The sequence below is a fragment of the Terrapene carolina genome, unplaced genomic scaffold (assembly GCF_002925995.2).
Source record: "Terrapene carolina triunguis isolate 2854851 unplaced genomic scaffold, T_m_triunguis-2.0 Scaffold238, whole genome shotgun sequence".
NCBI lineage: Eukaryota > Metazoa > Chordata > Testudines > Emydidae > Terrapene > Terrapene triunguis.
Genome location: NW_020664589.1, coordinates 7,571,143 through 7,588,797, shown reverse-complemented (window position 1 = coordinate 7,588,797; position 17,655 = coordinate 7,571,143). Strand labels below are relative to the sequence as shown.

The window sequence follows — 17,655 nt, the reverse complement described above, 5'->3', positions numbered from 1 at the left end:
AATTTTCCCTTTAAAAACAAACAAGGAAATTCTGTCAAACTATTAAAGGACTCAAAATCTGGATAGTTCTACACTGCCTGTGCATCTTTAACTCTGCCCACTTGTGCAGATACATTGCTGTGCACGCTTCATTTACACAAGCAGAGCATATTTTTTCCCATAACAGCCCTACCTCATTCCACGCACAGGTTGGTTGGTAAATAAAGCTGGGTCCAGAAAGGTGCTGCCTTATTCACTTTAGAATTTGAATGGGGTATAATGGATGAGATGGAGGTGAGGCGTTAAGTGGCAGGAGTCCACAGGGCCCCTGCCTCACTGAATTCAGATAAGAGAAGGGAGGTCAATACATGAGGATAAAAAATACACCACCACCACCAAGCTGCTGCTCTAACAGCACATTCATCAGTCATACTGAATAGGGAAGGGGGGGGGACTGTGATCACATGAAGATGGTATTGTATTGCATACACATAAGGGGCAGAGTTAATGGTACATAAGCACCAACCAGCTCTAGATTTACAAGCTTCACATTTTAAGGTCTTTTGTAGGGAATGAGCTAGTGAAAATGGCAATAGTGTGTTCCAGGTAGGACCACACCTTCCTCTAACTTCTTTTTGAAGATGAGCTCAGCTGCTGGTAACTAGAACATGATCTTCTAGCATCTGGACTGCTGCTTCCCCCTTCTGCAAGTAGTTTCTCTATCACTGCTTCAGAGAAACAGCCTTGACTTTAAGATGTTAACCCCGGTTACTGTACAAAACACAGGGCCGTGCATGCTATGTCGCTGTAGGGGGAATGTAAGAGCAGGGACGACTAGCCCCTGAATAGAGAGAAGAAATCTCCCCCAACCACGTGCTGGCACATATTTATGCCTGATGTAAAGCAGCAGTATTTCTGGCAATTGTGAATACTGCCATCTGCTGGTGAATTAAAGGTTGGGCTATACAGGCCACCCCAGCTGACTCTGAAACATGGTAGTGGACTTTCAGCTAAAGCCCTAATCAAGTTGACTACATTAAGATTTTCCTTGGCTTGAGGATGCCAGCCTGAACCATCCTTTGCTCCTGTTTCCTCTCTTCATAACTTGAATCTTCTACTGCTCACTGCATCATTCACCACAAAACAGAGTAGCTCCTTGCAGGCTTTCCTTCACCGCCACCACTCTCCCCTGCGCACTGAAATCAACCTCCTCCAGGAGCCAAGGAGCTTTGCTATTCCATAGCTCACGTGCAGAGCGAGGCTGAGTTGCAGAGGAGGGATAATAGCATCTGCCCAAAGCAGCCAGCTGTTGACTTATTTTTTTAAGAGTTCGGATCTTTATTTACAGCTGGACTCCTGTTACTTTTAGAAGTTCGGCTGTTTCTGTTTGTCAGCAGCAACAAGGAGCCCTGGCCAACCCGAGGTCAGTGATATTTATCATCATCCAATAGCCAGGGTCAGGTGCTGTCAACAAGAGACCATAAAACTACAGCCAGGAATGTGGAAGGCAGCAGGAAGGAATGGTTAGAGCTCCACCTTTGTGCTCCCTTATTATTAGTGCTAGCTTCAAAGAGAAATGGAGCAAGTGTCATAATGACCACCTAAAAAGGCACAGAGCTGAAGCCAAGCTACAAGCAGAGCAATAAACAATAGTCACACGTATTTAAAGCTCCTCTTTTATTTTCATAGGCTGAATAACATTCTGTACAATGCCTCCCTGGTGCTAATTACACATGACTATTGCCATTTGAAAGGGAGTGGGGGGTGCAGCTGCTAATGATGGGCTAAAAACTGCCTCTGGAAAGCCTTGCCACTTAGCAGCAGAGAGGATGGGTTTGTTACCGTCACGCAGGTAAGAGCCAGGAAAGAAGAATCACATCAACTGGAGAGCTTTTAAAGGAAGGGCTGTTAATCCATACAATAATTGACCAGAGCCATCTCCTTAACCTCACTGTGCGCAGGCAGCACTGAATCAGATAGCCAGAGGGGGAACTGGCCAGGAGGAAAGTCCGAGGTGGTTTGGATCAAATTGACAAACAGTGACAGGTAGCAGTGACACCTTTGGCCCAATCATTTTTCAGATACCTGCTAAGAGAATATCAGAACTTTTATCACATCTCACTTCTAAAGTCAAGCGTGGCTGCACAATGTGGCTTTGAGTTTTATTGTGAGTAGAAAGTGTTTAGTACCCTACGGGTTTGCTCATGCAACACTAGAGATGTTTGTCTAGACACAATCTAATCACGAGAAACGGAAATCCGTGCTGATTACATGTTTTAGAGTGTCACAAACTGTCTAGTAATGGTAGCAACTACAGAACAAAGTTCATTTTCTGGTTATGAGTTTTGGGAGGGTGGCTGAGAGTTGGAGGACTAAAAGCTGTGTTTTTTTTTCCCCCTTACCAACTACATGCTAGATCCAGTTATTAGGACACTTCTGGCTCAAGCAAGTTCAGCAATTTTACTTTTGATTAGTGCTACTGTAAATGAAAATAACACGCTTGAGCCATTCAAGTTGACTACTCTGAAGAGCAGGGGGCTGGCGGTAGCATAATGCTTATTGTAGACCTGATCCAGGCAGCTGCTCTGCCCCATGCCGCCAGCACAGAGCTGCTCAAACGCAGGGGAAGGACGATTATCCCAGGGTCGAGCTCTCCAGTCACCCAGAGCAGTAATTATGCAACCCCCATATATCTACCATCAGCAGGAGGGACGGGGCCCAGCCTTCTCTTCAGGGTGCTGGATCCCCAGCTGCCATTATCAATTCCTTGGAGCCACTGGCAGCTGGTGACATTTAGAGCAGTTTTAGGCTCCTCTAATTGATGCCAGGAAACGAGCCCCTGATTGAAAGAGCACAAAGATGATAAAGCCACCCTTGCAGTCCCTCTCCGCTCTAGCACCGTGTGATCCCCAGCCAAGAATCCAACGCTGAAGATACGACCCTGTTTTCTATAGGATGAGACTATTTGGCATTACGGGGGTGCACTTCACATTCCAATCTGCCAAGATTAACTCCCAGTGCATTTATCTGTGTGTCACATTTACAGCCCAGAGTGGCCAGTACTCCACAGTTTTTCAAGTAGCTACAGTTCTGTGTCTACTTCAACTGCAGAAGCATTTTCCTCCTAAATATTTCAGGCTGTGACGTGCTCCCTTCTCTCACCAGTAAAGCAGTGGCTGCCAGCTTCCAGAATGCTGCGGTGGGGCACTTACAGTTTACTCTGCGCAGCCTCATGTAATGATCTTTCCAGCACTAGGACTAGCTTAGTTCAATGCCTTCCTCTAAGGCGCTGTCTGGATTTTGTGTGGAACTCTCTCATATACGCTGCGGCCATACCAAGCAGAGCACAGTTGAAAACAAACTTTTCACATTGGCAAGGCAGCTTTTCAGGCTCAACCTCTATACCGCCCGCTCCAAGGGGTCAATCGCCACCTCTTTATCCAGCCAGAAATGACCCTCCACAGGTCTGTAGGATTACAAGTTAAACATGAATTTTGTGGTGCTCAAGGAGACACAGCTCCACTCCATGTTGGATGTAGCACACGGGCAGGATGAGAGTTAACAGCATTTCTCCAAAAGATGATCCATTTCTACAGAACCCTCTGTGCTCAGTGGTGCAATACTGTACTTGGCCTGGTGTGCAGTCCTGGGATCATTCTCTCTAGCTTTATACCCACCCTGCTGGGAACAGAACTCAGTGCACTTCTATTGTGCTTCTCAGCCACAGCTCTCTAAGCACTTCCCAATGGTAGCTTAGCAGCACAAGCTGTGTCCCTAGCTACAAAATGGGAATCGACTCACCAGGTGCTGCTAGTTTCTGCAAGTGCTCCCTTAGCAATCATGGCCACGAACCGTGACCGTGCTGTCCTGCGACTGGGACAGCAGAGATCCAGCTACTGCGACTGGCCAAGAAAGAAGCCAGGAGCTGAGAATGTGTTCCTGACCAATTGTAGTGCCCTGAGGCATGAAAGCGCCATCATTAATACACAGAGCCTTTCGAAGCAGTTCCAAGTTAGGCTGAAAGACACAAGTGCCCGTGCTTGAATAAGTCCCACTAAAGAGCATTATTGTAGGTGACAGAATCCAAGTGCTTTCACAATTCAGTGGATCCCTGCTGAAGCCAGCTGCCATTTAGAAGGGTTTGCCAAGGCAGGGGCCGTTGGCAACAGGAAACTTGGACTCTCCTGCGTACAACTTAGGCCTCACGCCCGCACAGGCAGCACTCCTACACCTTGTTGAATGCACGTGTATTTACTGTAACCCAGTCTCAGCACAAAGTGTAACACTTGAGCATGGGAGTGTAGTTACAATCTGTACAGCATCCTCTAGACAACACAGACAAGCTACAACATGCAGCCCTAGACGCTCCACAAGAGATTCAATGCTGGCTGCAGCAGCTAACAAAAAACAGCTTAAAACACTGAGAAATCCAACAGTGGCTCATTCTGACACCCCTCCTTCCCCCTCCCCTCGGCTGGGTACAGACAAGGATCCAGGTAACCAAGACAGTAAAAGAAACACGTTGAACCATTTACAAGAATTCTTTTGTTTTAAACAAGAACTTGCTGTTTGCAGCAAACTTTTGGTCTAAAAACTGTGAAGGCCTCATTTCAGAAACTCCCTCCCCCCAACCTACTTTCACTTCCCTGCGGTGAGACAAACAGCAGCCCCCTTCCACCCTTGTTCAGCTTTTATGCTAGGAGCGTGTGGGCTTCCCCTGAGGCCACGGTCACACACTGGAGTCAGACGGATGCAGTGAATTCATTCCATTCCCACCCCCAGTGCCACTGTGAACATGCAGCGTGGCTCTCCTCGGAGACGGCCTGCGAGGCTGGTCCGGGCACGCACTCGAGCTGGCCAGCTAAGCCACGCCAGCCTCGCTCTGCCCTGCACTCGCTGCGTCTCACCCGAGGGCTTGCAGAGCCCTTCCCAGAGCCATGCTGGATTTTGCAGCCACCTCACTGATTTACAGTGGGGCCAACAGCTAAATCCAATCGGTCATTTTGAAAAGCAGCTTAGACATGAAAAATGGTGTTGGCCACTCTCCGTTCATCCCACCCCCTTGCTTGGCGGCTGACTCAGCAGCAGGAGGTTGGGGTGCAAGATATTCCCATTCACTCAGTGAGCCGCTGTACACACCAAACAAGATCTGCCCTAAAAAGCTAGAGCAAGCTCAGCACTGCATTGCACGTGGGAGTATGGATGCTCGTTTGCAGGCGGCTTGTTTCCGAGGGGCCACCCCCACAGCTGGGGATTGCTCAGCCAGGCTCTTCCCCAGCAGGACGGGAGAAGATTTAGTGTAAGTCAAAAGATGGACATTTCAGCACAGGTGGGTTAACACCTGGCTTCTTGCAAGTGAATGGCTCGTCTCAGAGGTTCTCCCCCACTCCTTGTGGGCCCTTCCCCTCTCCTCAGGCCCATGGGGGCAGAGCTGGGCAGTGGTGTTTGGAGAGCAGAATATGGAGATGTTCCATTCTGGGACTATGAAAGGGAGGTGAGGGAACATCATCTAGGCCAAACCAAGACCCATGGCACCTGCTGCAGAACTGCCTCTGTCCAGCCTCAGCAACTTGAATGGAGTCTGACTGTTTAACACCTTTGATTTTAAGCAACTCATAACAGAGCCCTGCATGCCCGGTACTTGTTCATGGCCACAAGGCTACCAGGAAGTAGCACAAATGGAAATGGCACAATGGGAAGCAAGTGTGAAGCTGCTGCCAGTCTTCCTGCTTTGTTCACCAAGAACATGCGGAGCAGATGAACGCAGATGTAGGCAGCGCTAGGCCACAAACACACGTCTGACAGTGGAAGAGAAACAGTCTCTCTGCTGTAATTGGGGCTGCAAGAACTAGAACAAGAGCAAAACGTGGAGGACGCTTGTCACCTGTGCACCAGCAGAACAAAACAAAGGCTACAAGCCCTTGTGGCTTTAACCAGCTTCAAACAAATAGGGTTTCTCTAGTCGCAACGTTACTCACTGTGAACAAAACAATGTCTCTTCTTTATACATTTGACTTCCAAAAAAGTGCTCAGAACTGCTCCTGAGGAGCAATGTGTGAAGTTAGGGCCAAGCGCCACCTGCAAAGGAGCAGAGATTCAACTCACCAAAGGCAGACTTGGGCTACTCTCGAGAGCAGCCAAAGCAGGGGGAGGTTCAGGCCAAACTTCTTCCACTGAAGTTTTGTTTGGAGACAGTCTCCCCACTACAGCCTTATGCACGGAGACTGTGCAGGAGCTGGGTTACGGTAAGGTTCTTCTGACCAGCAGCATCCTTATAGCCAAGCCTAGAGTCTGCATGAGGTTTTACATTGTTATACAAGGACGATGGAGCAAGCTTACACCCCCAGGGGCACCTCCGCCTCCAGAAGGAAAATCTCCTCTCTATTTCTCTGAGGTGGATTATGTCCCTTGTTCTTCAGTCCAACGATCCCCCGCTTTTCCAGACACACAGGGCTGCCATGGCATACCTCCACCACTTGGTCCAGGCGGCTCACACAGCCCGCGTCTCGGCCTCTATCTTCTGTTCCCCATGCAGGCTCTCCAGCTCCTGCACCTGCGCGATGTTCTGGCGAACAGGGATCTCTGGCCCTCCTCCATACAGCGTGTTCAAGTAAATCCACGTCTCCTCGGAAATCTGCCCATAGTCAGCTCCTGAAAAGCACAGCAGCAACACCACCACGATGCAGCTGAGTCTCAGTTTACCGCTCAAGCCCGAGCAAACTGTACTGGGGTGGGAAAGCGTATTGCTGCTGGGAGCTATGCTAGAAAGGGAATCGTTCCCCTGGCTCAGCTAGCGAGGACCAGTGAGGCAGGTGAAAATGTGACTTTAAAAAACTCCTCCAGTGAGAGAGGAGGTGTACTTGCAAATACACTAAGCCAGGGTGAAGGCCAGTGGTCTGAATGGCTGGGCAGTGCACACGCAGCGCCAGGCAAGGAACGCTCACAGTAAGGTTCACTATGGACGGAGGGAGACATAACCCCTTGCATCTTGTAGCTGACATTATATCCTGCTCCCAGAGCAGTGGTGTGTAGTGCCACCTGCTGGTGAAGGCAAAAGTGAGCCACTGGCAGCTCACAGGACACAACTTAGTCATCAAACCCTTTGTGGTTCCATGAAGTTGCCACATTTCTTGCTTCCCATGAGGCAGTGAAAAGCAATGCAGGGCACACCTCAGCACTTCACCCTAAAGCACTGCCCACATGTGACAGGGCTCACACTGAATCCATGGTATCAGCCCATCTTTCTCATGTGCAACCAGGGAGAGAGATGCCTGACGGGTCACAGCACATGGTAACCAAACACACTCTGACCACAGCAGCTCTTGGCTTTCCTGGACAGTAGGACCATGCACCCAAAGCAGTTTTTTCAAGTATTATCAGGCTACACTTTCTTCCTTGGGAGCTTTTTGACTGTCTTTCAGCCCAGTGATCATATTCTGTATCGAGCATTGTCTGTCTGCACCGTGCTAATGGCTAGGTCCCTGCTCCAATGGGCAATCAGTCTGAAACGACACACAGTCAGACCCATCTAATGCACAGGAGGAAGGTCCCACCCTCAGTGCAGACTGATTTTAAGCTGTATTTGAGGAAAAGTGCAGTCAGAGGAAGTGAGTTCCAAGGTCAGCGTGGAACGAGACAGGGAGATGAGGCAGGGATCTAACAAGGGCATTGAGTAAAGGTGTGTCGGGCCCAGGAGTGAGAGCAGTGATGGAAGATGTGGAGGGCCTCTAAGCTTGGAGGTGATGCAGAAGGTGAGTGGAGTCTGTGCAGGGAATCAGAGGGGCAGGCGACACGGTCACAGTAGCGAGAGGGGAAGAGGAGTTTAGCTGCAATGTGTTTTACAGACTAGGGAGCCAGGCAAGACATGCAGACAGAGGCGGCGGCAGTGGTGGAGGCATGAGATGATCAAGGTGTTAACAAAGCTTTTAGCAGCTGAGATAGAGAAAAGCAACTGGATTTTGCAAGAACCTGGCCCATGGCAGGGAAGCTGGGAATAGAAAGTGATGAGGAAGAGGAGACAGAAGCTGCAAGCCTAGATATGAGGGAGGATGGTGGAAGTGGCTGGGGGGGGACAGAGAGAATGAGAGGAAAGAGGGAGTCTGAGAAGCCCGTGGGAGATACAGAAGGAGATGGCAGAGGCAAGCCCAGGTAGAGAGGGAAAGGCAGAGCTGGGAGTCAGCACAACGGTCTTGCTTTGCACTGAGCAGAGGCAGAGTGACAATCAATGACAAATGGAAAAAGGACATTTCCAGGCCCCTTCCCCCTTCCCTACAGGCCCAAGGGACAGCAACACACACACAAGTCTGGGGTGGGGCAAGCATGAGCCTTACCCTGCTTCACTTGCACGTGTCCACCTCCTTTTGCGAGTGCAATCCTGCTGTTGTCAATTGGTCCGGGAGGCTCTGTAAGAAAGGATGGAAGGTAGATCAGGGAGCCAGATTCCTGCTTCTCCCCCTCCACCTGCCCTCAGCTGCTAGTCTGAGCAGTTGGAAGCCAAGCTGGGGCTGGGGAAGGAGTGAGAAGAGGATTTTGCCCCAACGATCACACTAAACAGAACAGCCCAGAGCTTTGGTTGTATATGATGGATATCAAATGAAAAGATACTCTGCAGTGGCTGATGCCGGCTGACGTCCAGGAGAGCGATTGTCCGAGAGCTCCAGAGATCTAAAAAGCAGGGCACTGACAACCAATCCACAGCCCTGAAACAAAGCTTCTCCTCAGCGGTCTGCTGCAGAAGGCACTAGCCACAGAACAAGCTAGGAGACCCCGAACCTCAAAGAACAGTAACATTCTGGCACCAGCCCAGGCAGCATCTCATTCAGCAGCAGGAGCCTGGACTCCTGAAAAGCAAGGAGAACTCGGGGCTGTTGGAAACGTGAGGCGAGCAGCACTCCCTGGGACTAGGGCTGTCTGCGCTGGTACACTCCAGATCCTTCCAAGACACAGACATGTCCTTTCACCACAGGAGAAAACAGCTGAAGGAGGGCTGGTGGAGTGTCGCTACCTCGCCTGGACTGAAATGGCACCACGTGCTGTAAAAAGCTGTTCATGGAGGGAGATCTGATGCACAGCAGCGCCGAACGCAGCATGTGCCCAAGAATTCCAGGTTCCCCTCCTGAGGCCTCTCTCACCCCTGCTCTCCCAGGCAGGCAGTCCATCAGAGTTGACACAATCGACTCCTGGATGGGAGGCAGCGCTTTACGCACCTTGCAGTGAGCCCGGGGCTGACACTGATCCATCTAGCTCTCTGAGGACTAGAGGAGGCCACTGCACCATGAGAATTTGGAGGGAGGCGGGCGGGCAGCATGGTCAAAAATCGGGGACTGGGAGTCAGAACTGCTGGATTCTCTCCTACTCTACCACTGACTCATTGTGTTGCCTTGGACAACTCTTATCCTCCCTGTGCTTCTGTTTCTCCATCAAAGGGGGATCGTATCTTGCCCACTTCTGAGCCTCAGGTGAAAAGCATCATAACTGCAGACCCGTATTCTAGAACTGTGGAATAACACAGGATTCCCCCAGACAGGCTGTGTTCCCTACTAGCCCCAAAAAGAGAGTGTCTGGATTCCTCCAAAATATCACACTAGCCCTCACAGCAAGTGAGGGTATGCAACCCCAACCACGGACTGGGGGAGTCTTAACGAGCGTCAGGAAGCCAGCTCCTCCCTAGGTACGTCTACACTGCAACGTAAGCCCCAAGGTTCAAACTCAGGCTCAAACCTCACCTCCTTACTTCTACACACAAATTGCACTAACCCAGGGCTCAGACACAGGTTCCCAGGACCCTACAGGGGTGGAGGCTCTGAGCTTGAGTCAAGCCGAGACCTAGGGTTCAAGCCCTGTTGCTCTGCAGTGTAGAAACAGCCCCACTGGACTCATGTTCTGGGAGTCTATCAAAAATATTCCACAATCTCACACAGACTTTCTTCGTCCTCTGGACAGTGACGTTTTCCCACCCCACACTGCACCACAAACAAAGGGCGAGAGTGGCCGCCTTGTGGGAGGGCGCTAGGAAGTCTGGGATAGGAGTGGTTGGACTTGGGCCCGTATCATGCAGTGTAGGCACTGGTGCCCCAGGTTGGGACCCGGGATGCAACAATTCCTAACCTGGGGTTACAAATGAGTGTCGACGCTCAATCCCAAAGTTAAAAAAGCCAGGATCTGCTAACTCGAGTTGTACTAACCTTGGCTCCGGCTCAGTGTAGACATACCCACTTCTGTTAGTCTTAAAGGTGCCACAGGACCCTCTGTTGCTTTTTACAGATTCAGACTAACACGGCTACCCCTCTGATACTTGATACCCACTCTGTTTTCCGCTTCACTTTGCCACCCTAAGAAACCAGGCACAAGCGCTTGAATAATGTGGCATGTGGTACTTAAATGTGAGTTCGACATGCCCTGTCCTATCCTTACCATCTCAACGGCTGGATTTTCATTGAGATTCGACCCACTCCCCCCTACCTTGACGTTTCTTTTCCTGTAAATTGCTCTTTTGTTGCACTCTCTGGGAAATAGCTTGAATATGGCTGGGGGGGGGGAAGAGGCCGGTCCCCCTTCTTTGCTAGCCTAGTTTTGGTTGGTGTCATTTATAGGCTAAGTAGGTACATTGCCTACAGAAGACACAGACATAAGCACGCAAGCTTAGGTACACGATACACCCCACCTCTAACAAGTTCCAGAGTCCACAGGCTCCTTACCATTGTCCTTCCCCTTGACGAAAGCCTCCCACTCACGGAACCATTGCATGCTGATACAGTAGATGACGCTGGGAGACTCCTCTGCCTGGAATGCCTTGTTCAGCTGGAGGCCAAGGAACAGGAGAAGGGAAATATTCCGTCACTGTTGAGGTTTGCAATAGGGCTTTCCATCTTTCCATTACAGGTTGGAAAAACGTCACCACTCTTCAGGCTTACTCAGCTGCAAGCCCCCCACCCCGACCACAGCAATCCACCTGCTCGGCATGTGGAAGTCCTTAGATTGCTCTCAAACCTCAGGCCCCCATGCAAAGCATCACCCTCGCCTCACTGATGCATGTGCACCCGAGAACCCAGAGCTGAATCTCCATGCCATGGTGCAGATCTTGTTCTGGGAGCCAGAGGGGTGAGATCTTTGCCACCCATCTGTGGTGAAGTCTCCACTTCTGATCCCAGCCCTTGGTTCCCTTCTCTAGCTCCTTTCCACACGCACCTTAATGAAGGTGTCAATCTCAATCCTCCTGCGTTTGGCCAGGGCTTCGATCTCCACCTGGCAGACCGAGCACACATACAGATGGTTCACAGCAGGGCCTCCCCCAAACCTGAGCCCAGGATGAGAAGGAAAAAGGAACTGAGAACTGGGTTGGCATGGAAGAGGTTAACTGCCCTGAGCCCTACAAGTAAATAGGGTGGATTCTTACACAACTCTCCGTATCTAGAGGATGCAGAGGGGGCTATGGCTGGTTATTTTAATGAACACCATTGCCTCCGCCCTACATGGTGTAGATTAGAACATTCCCACCTCTGTGATCCCTGGGATAATGGAGAACACAGCTCATCTGCTGTCTAGATTAGGGGCTCTCACATTACCAGGCTCCATCTTTCCAGAGGGAAATCCCCCCTCAGGATTCAGGGCATAAGAATCACCCTGGAGATCAAGAAATAGTCTCACCACCTTATAGACAGCATTGCAACAGTATATACAATTGCTTGGGTGTCTTAGAGGGAAGCACCATGTCTGGCCAATGCCAGAGGCAGGATCCCACACTTTATGGATGTGGCCTGGCAAGTCTACGTAGTTCTCAACCATGACAAAGCTTTGGTTGTTCCAAGGCACTGTGGGATGAGGAGTAAGCCAGTTTTCCTCACCTGTTATACAGATACTCCCACACAGTCTGGGGCAGAATCACCACCAGGTCATCAATGTAATGGTATTTATTGGGCGGGATCCCTGCAAACCAGAATGAAAAGCAGTTAAATTGGGTACTGAACAAGGAGCAGTGTTTTCCCTGACAACAGAGGGGGACAAGAAATTGATGGTAGGTGTCACTCATCTTGCTAATGGGTGAGGAGTGGGGCAAAGAAAAAAAGGAGCCGATGGAGAGGGAGCAGGGCGTTCTCAGCAGGGGACCCTCAACTGTTGCTCTAAGGCAGCTGAAGCCTTCAGGCCAAGTCCCGCTCTCGCACATTGGCTTTTGGAGAGTTCTTGGTTTGACAGAGGGTTATAAATGCTCCCAGGGCGAAGGACAGACTGAGCTATTACCAGTCTAAGGGTTCCTGGTATCAGCCCACCCCACCCCTCCCAAAACACACTGAACAGCAGCCTTGCTGCTAACACAGTAGTAAATGGCAGTCGGTGCAGCTAAAGAACCAATATCCTGCATTTACCCCTTCCCTTCCATTCGGACGCTGCCCAAGAGTTTACCTCCTTCACCCGATTAGCTTTCTAAATGCTTGTTTGAAAACAACTGATGAAGTGAAAGCGACTGTCTCCCAGCACAGCATATCCCTCCAGGCCCTTGATCAGCGGGACAATGATCTGTCCCATTCCTGAGTGCGCTGGAGTCTCTGCCTATGAGGCAGATTCTACTGCAATACACATTATACTGGGAACGGAGCTGGGGCTTTTATCCGGATGCGTCCATGTGTCAGCCAGCAAAAGGTGCAGCCGGAAACTTCCCGCTGCTGAGTGAATGCTACAATTCCCAAGGCAGAACGCCTGGCCACTTCCCCTCACCTCCGTGTGCGCACAGGAACGTGTGGTTGGTAATGGGACCAGGCTCCGCAAAGGTGTTGAATTTGTTGAGCCACTCTCGAGAGATGTAGAACTGGAGCAAGGTGGGTTCCTTCATGGTGGCAAGGGACACGACCTTCTGCCGCTCCCGCACAGCCTCCTCGCTGCTCTTCCTTGAGGAGGGAAGGGGGGAGAAAGTGAAGCAATCCCCAGCATCTGACCCCTCTGTATGCTAACAGCCAGCTCCAGCCAGGGAACCCGCTCACCTGTAGAACAGGACATAGGCCTCTGCGTTCTGAACCACTGTCTCATGGACCTCAGTGACATACTGATCGTCAAACTCGTACCACTGGCCATTGATCACGTTCTGGCAGTACGCGATGTAGTGCCCGCCTGTAACAGAGGGAATGTAACAGCCCTGGGACTCCCCCTGCAGAAAGAGGAATCCGGCCTGGAATGATGTCAGCGACCGAGCGGAGATGAATCCTGGGCTGCTGGCCCAGCAAAGGGAAAAGCGGTATGTTGCCGAGATTTTAGCATGGCAGGCCTGCAAGGAGGGATGGATTCAAGCGCTGTGTCAGCTTGGAAGGGGGCTGCAGGTGGCAGGTCCATTTCCATGTATTCAGTTCTGCCCTCCCTGACAGGCTTCCCCTTGCTGAATGAGGGGAAACACTGCTAGGGGCCTCACTGGGTAACAGGCCTGAGCCAGCGCAGTGGAGGGGCTCTGCGAACGCTGAGCAATCCACCACTCCAGCCTGAAACAGGTAGAGCCTGAGGAAGTCGAGCAGCGCAGGAGTGAGCCTTCTACTGCGTATTGCTGCATGCACCCGAGTGAGGCTCCAGGCTGCCCTCGAAAGAGCTACTTCGTGGGCAACAGGGAAGGAGGAGGAGACTGCAGACAACGGGACCAGGCTGGGACAACAAGAAATCTGAGGAGGTTTAAAAGAGGATCCCAAAGTCTCACTGGGAAACCCTGTAGGAACATGCAGCTTGGACAGCATCAAAGCCAACTCCACTACAAAACATGCTGGCATGTTACATGCAGCGCCTGAGGAGGGGAGTCAAAGTGAAACCCTAATGCCCTGCCACTGCCCAAAGGCCAGCAGCAGGATACGGTGCTCAGAGCTTCCGGCTATTCTCAGACACACGTATCAGACCAATCTCATTCCCAGGCATTTCAGGGACAGACTTACTGCCTGCTGTGCCGTGATGGCAGATGACAGACAGGAGATCGTAGGTGGTGATCTGGGAGACACATTCCTTGGCCAGGAAGGGACGAAGGTCCAGTCCTTCCAGTGGGAAGGAGACATGGCTGTTGATTTTGAAGGAATACATGACCTCGTGCCGGAACCGTTTCAAGTGGATGCACAGGATCTAGGGCACCAGAGGGAGAGGGCACAAAAGCACAGCATGTTTCCATGGATACCCAAATCAAATACAGTTCTCTCTCTGGACCCCCTGATCTTTTCATGAATTTCCTCACACTATGGTCACTATAACCTGGCAGAGGGGTGGATGGCCCATCAACTGAAGGTCACTAGGCCCTTTCTGATCTCCTAATAAAATAGGACTTTGCTTAGGCAAAATAAATAAATGCTATTTTCAATTCTCGGTTCAGCAACTCTTCCCTCCCCACCCCCCAACTAACACGGGAGAAACAAGCTGCCCCCACTCACCTCAGGTAACCGGAGAACTTTGCAGTATTTCACACCATTCCGCAGTCTGAGAGAGAGAGAGAGAGAGAGACACGTCCCCCATGAGAACTAAGAACGGGGACCCCAGGCTAAGCTGGGCAGGTCACATTTTGGGCCCAAATCCTTTGAACTCCAGGGCAAAGCTGGAATGGACATTAGTGAGAGCAGCCTCCCACCATGTATCAGAGCATGGGCCACTGGCCTCACCTCTCCATTCTCCTCAGTATCCCCTAGGGGCCCCTAATTCACTCCCCTCCTTTTTTCCTTTACCACAGACCCCACTTTTCCTCCCACTAGCACCAGGGTCTCCAGTGGCCCCGAACCAGGGCTTTCAAGGTCACTTTCAAACCTAGAACTCAACAAGTCCCAGTTTAGCAGGCCGGTAGCAGGGGGGACATTTGGCCAGGGGCAGGAGAGGACAGTCAGTTTGGGCAGAGAGAGGTTAGTGGAAAGAGCACAACATGGAGGACGCAAACTTACTTTTTACACCGTTCACAGCTGTACATGTTGTCCCCTGGAGAGAGAAAAGAAAGGCGTCGCGATGTTACTGACAGCAGGAGCCATGGGGCTGCAGCCCCCAGGAGGAAACAAACTCTCCTCCCACGTGGGGAAGCTGGGTAAAGCGCCTGCCTAGCAGAGATAAAGCAGACCTGGGCGGGAGTTTCTCTGCTACCCCCAGCTCAACACAGACAGGGCACAGATGGCAGCCAGCCACCACGCATGCAACGCAGCGCTGTCTACCGAGGTGGAAGGGAACCTGCTCAGCCCTCCCACCAGTGGTTCATGTGTGGCTGGAGCAGCCTCTTCTCCCCAGTTAAAGCAGGGATGGGAGGAAACATGCTCAAAACCCTCCTTTCCACTCCCCAGATTAACACAGGGGCAAAATGTGTTCAGTCCCTCTGCTCTCCATCCTAGGCTAATGGCACAGGAGACTGTCCTGCAGAGAACCACACAGCCTCCTTCTGCCCCCTCAGTGAGGGCTCCTGGTGAGGAACCTCCTACATGAACACAAAATACAAATCTTGCACTCCTAAGCGTAAGGGTCGGACTGAGGTTACCCAGACCCCTCAGCTGGGCATGCAGAGTTGTGGGAGAGTCTCCTTGTAACACTTCTGCCCTGTGGAGCTCATCCCCCACTTGCAACGCCCCCAGGGAACAATCGGTCGGGACCAGGACCCTGGGAAACATCTAAGGAGTCCACAGCCCAGGTTTAGTGGCACTGCCTGCAGGAAGGATGAATGCTACACAGACTGGGTCCAAAAGCACCAGCATACAGTGCAGTCCCTGCTGCTGCAGCCAGCACGTGGGTTGGCTCCATCTCGCTGTCTTACATAGAAGCCAAAGGCCCATTTATCCTCCCTGAATACAACAGACAGAGGAGCCAGGGCAAATGTTACAAATTCAGCCAACCAGACAATTTACTAGAAAACACCCTGCAAGCAATGCAGGAAACGAGCGGCTCAACCCCACCCCCAAGCAAGCCCAGCTGAGCCTGCCCACCCCAACTTGTTCCTCCTGCCCAGGAAAGTCCTTGCATAGCACCAACACTGGGCTACGGACCCTCACTGCACACAAACGGGAACGACAATCGCGGCCTGCTCTTTGCTGGTTCCAAATCCTGCCCGAGTAGATGGTGAAGGCCCATTCCTGCCCCCGAGGGGATGCAGTTCCCAGCCAGACTCCCAGAAGCTTCCATTTGTTCCAGAAACGCATCTGGGAGGGTTCTCGACGGCTTCCTTCGGGGGCAGACAGAGAAGACAATATATGCCAGCCCTCCCCAAACTCACCTTTCAACTCATCGGCAGCAAAAAAGGCAGCAAGACAGTCCTCCAGTGTGACCACAGGACCCCAAAACCAACTGGGGATACAGGACACCACAAACCTGCAGAAGGGAGGGGTCATGCAAGAAAGAAATGTGAACGTAACTGGCGATCTATGCACTTTGGCTTCTAAAATTCCCCGGTGGCGTGCTGCTTTATGTGTATCAAGCCTGGAAGGCCAGAACAGCATCCCACAGCATTATGGGAAAGTGCTGTGTCTTTCTCAGAACTGGGGCTGCTACTGGTACCTCCCACGCCAGGAAGGGCCAAGGTGGTGGGTGAGTAGAGGACTTAACCCTTCGCTCTTGTAGAGTGGCAAGAAAAGGCAGGCACTGACAGGTCCCAGACAGAGGCTTCCACCAGAAGGAAGGCAGCCAGAATGGAACATTATTAAATGGCTGAAGGAACCGACTCACCTGGAAGGAAATATACCAGTGAGGACTTGCAATGTCCTGCACCTTCAGCTCACAGATGTTTTACAGTCAGGCCATTACTACTGCACACCGGTTTATTTTTTAAACACAATTGAAAATATGTTTTGTTGGACTAAATGAGGAAGGAGCTTGGCACAGCTATTCCTTGCTATGGATCTTACAGATACAGGTTCCTGGCTATGGATCTTAATTCTTTACAGCGACTTTTTTACGCAATTATGTCCAATATTTATCTGTCTCGCCTCCATTTCCCTTCTGTAAAGAACCAATCAGCTTGTTACATTTAAAGGGTAACTGCCTTCCAGTAACTGACGAGAGCAAAGCCAAGGAGGGAGAGAAACTGCATAAGGGTCGCAAGGGAAACACACCTCCTGATGTACTCCATGATGAAGGCAATCCAGCCTTGCGAGGTGTAATTGTCCCCGCAGGCCCCCGTCTTAGCAGGCACATTTTGGTAAATGGCGGAGTGCAGCTTGGCCAAGTCCTCCTTCCCAGGGATCGGCAGCGACAGATCCTGGAACGTCTCCACTGTTGTGGATACCTGAGGACATACAAAAAAGTCTGGGCTTCTAGTGTATGCAAAGGAGCAGATACTCGGCCCGGAACTTTTAGCATCACTTGGGCCCATCTACACTAGGAAACTGAAGTGTTGCTGACTGTAGTAGGCCATTTTCAGCACCATCAACAGGAAGAGTCTGGCCCAGCCCCAGCCATGCTCTCCGAAGCAGCGCTGAAATGGTTTTGTCCTGTCTACACTAGGATTATTCCTCACTCGCAAACAGGGTGACAGAAGTGCGGTCACTCCCCCTCCTAACCGCTTAGTGTTCCCTACAGCTATGGCGCCAAGTTCTCCACAGAGAGGCCCCCCAAGCCCTGTCCAGCTCCCTCTATTTCGTTGGCTCCGCCACCTTATTCCCCCTTTGCTGTGGCCAGCTCCATGGTAGGACATGCATAATGGCTAAACTAATTGAGCTACACAGGATCAAGATTCTGTATGGCACATAATCAATGACACAGAAT

At 51.2% G+C, this 17,655-nt stretch overlaps 1 protein-coding gene across 4 annotated transcripts in view; it reads right to left on the bottom strand.

Moving 5' to 3' along the window:
* Positions 1-1,639: 1,639 nt before the first annotated feature.
* Positions 1,640-17,655, bottom strand: part of USP20 (ubiquitin specific peptidase 20) — a 38,542-nt gene continuing 22,526 nt past the window's right edge. For 3 of the 4 annotated variants that reach the window (XM_024193021.2, XM_024193020.1, XM_024193024.1), the window contains 12 exons: positions 17,004-17,176; positions 16,169-16,263; positions 14,862-14,895; positions 14,364-14,409; positions 13,881-14,061; positions 12,954-13,080; positions 12,691-12,860; positions 11,823-11,904; positions 11,167-11,275; positions 10,677-10,779; positions 8,310-8,381; positions 1,640-6,630 (listed from right to left, as the gene is read on the bottom strand). In XM_024193021.2, the coding sequence (XP_024048789.1) occupies positions 6,470-6,630; positions 8,310-8,381; positions 10,677-10,779; positions 11,167-11,275; positions 11,823-11,904; positions 12,691-12,860; positions 12,954-13,080; positions 13,881-14,061; positions 14,364-14,409; positions 14,862-14,895; positions 16,169-16,263; positions 17,004-17,176 (1,353 nt within the window). In that variant the 3' untranslated portion in view covers positions 1,640-6,469. The remainder of the gene's footprint in view (positions 6,631-8,309; positions 8,382-10,676; positions 10,780-11,166; positions 11,276-11,822; positions 11,905-12,690; positions 12,861-12,953; positions 13,081-13,880; positions 14,062-14,363; positions 14,410-14,861; positions 14,896-16,168; positions 16,264-17,003; positions 17,177-17,655) is intronic. The other variant, XR_002907712.1, reaches the window with a different exon arrangement.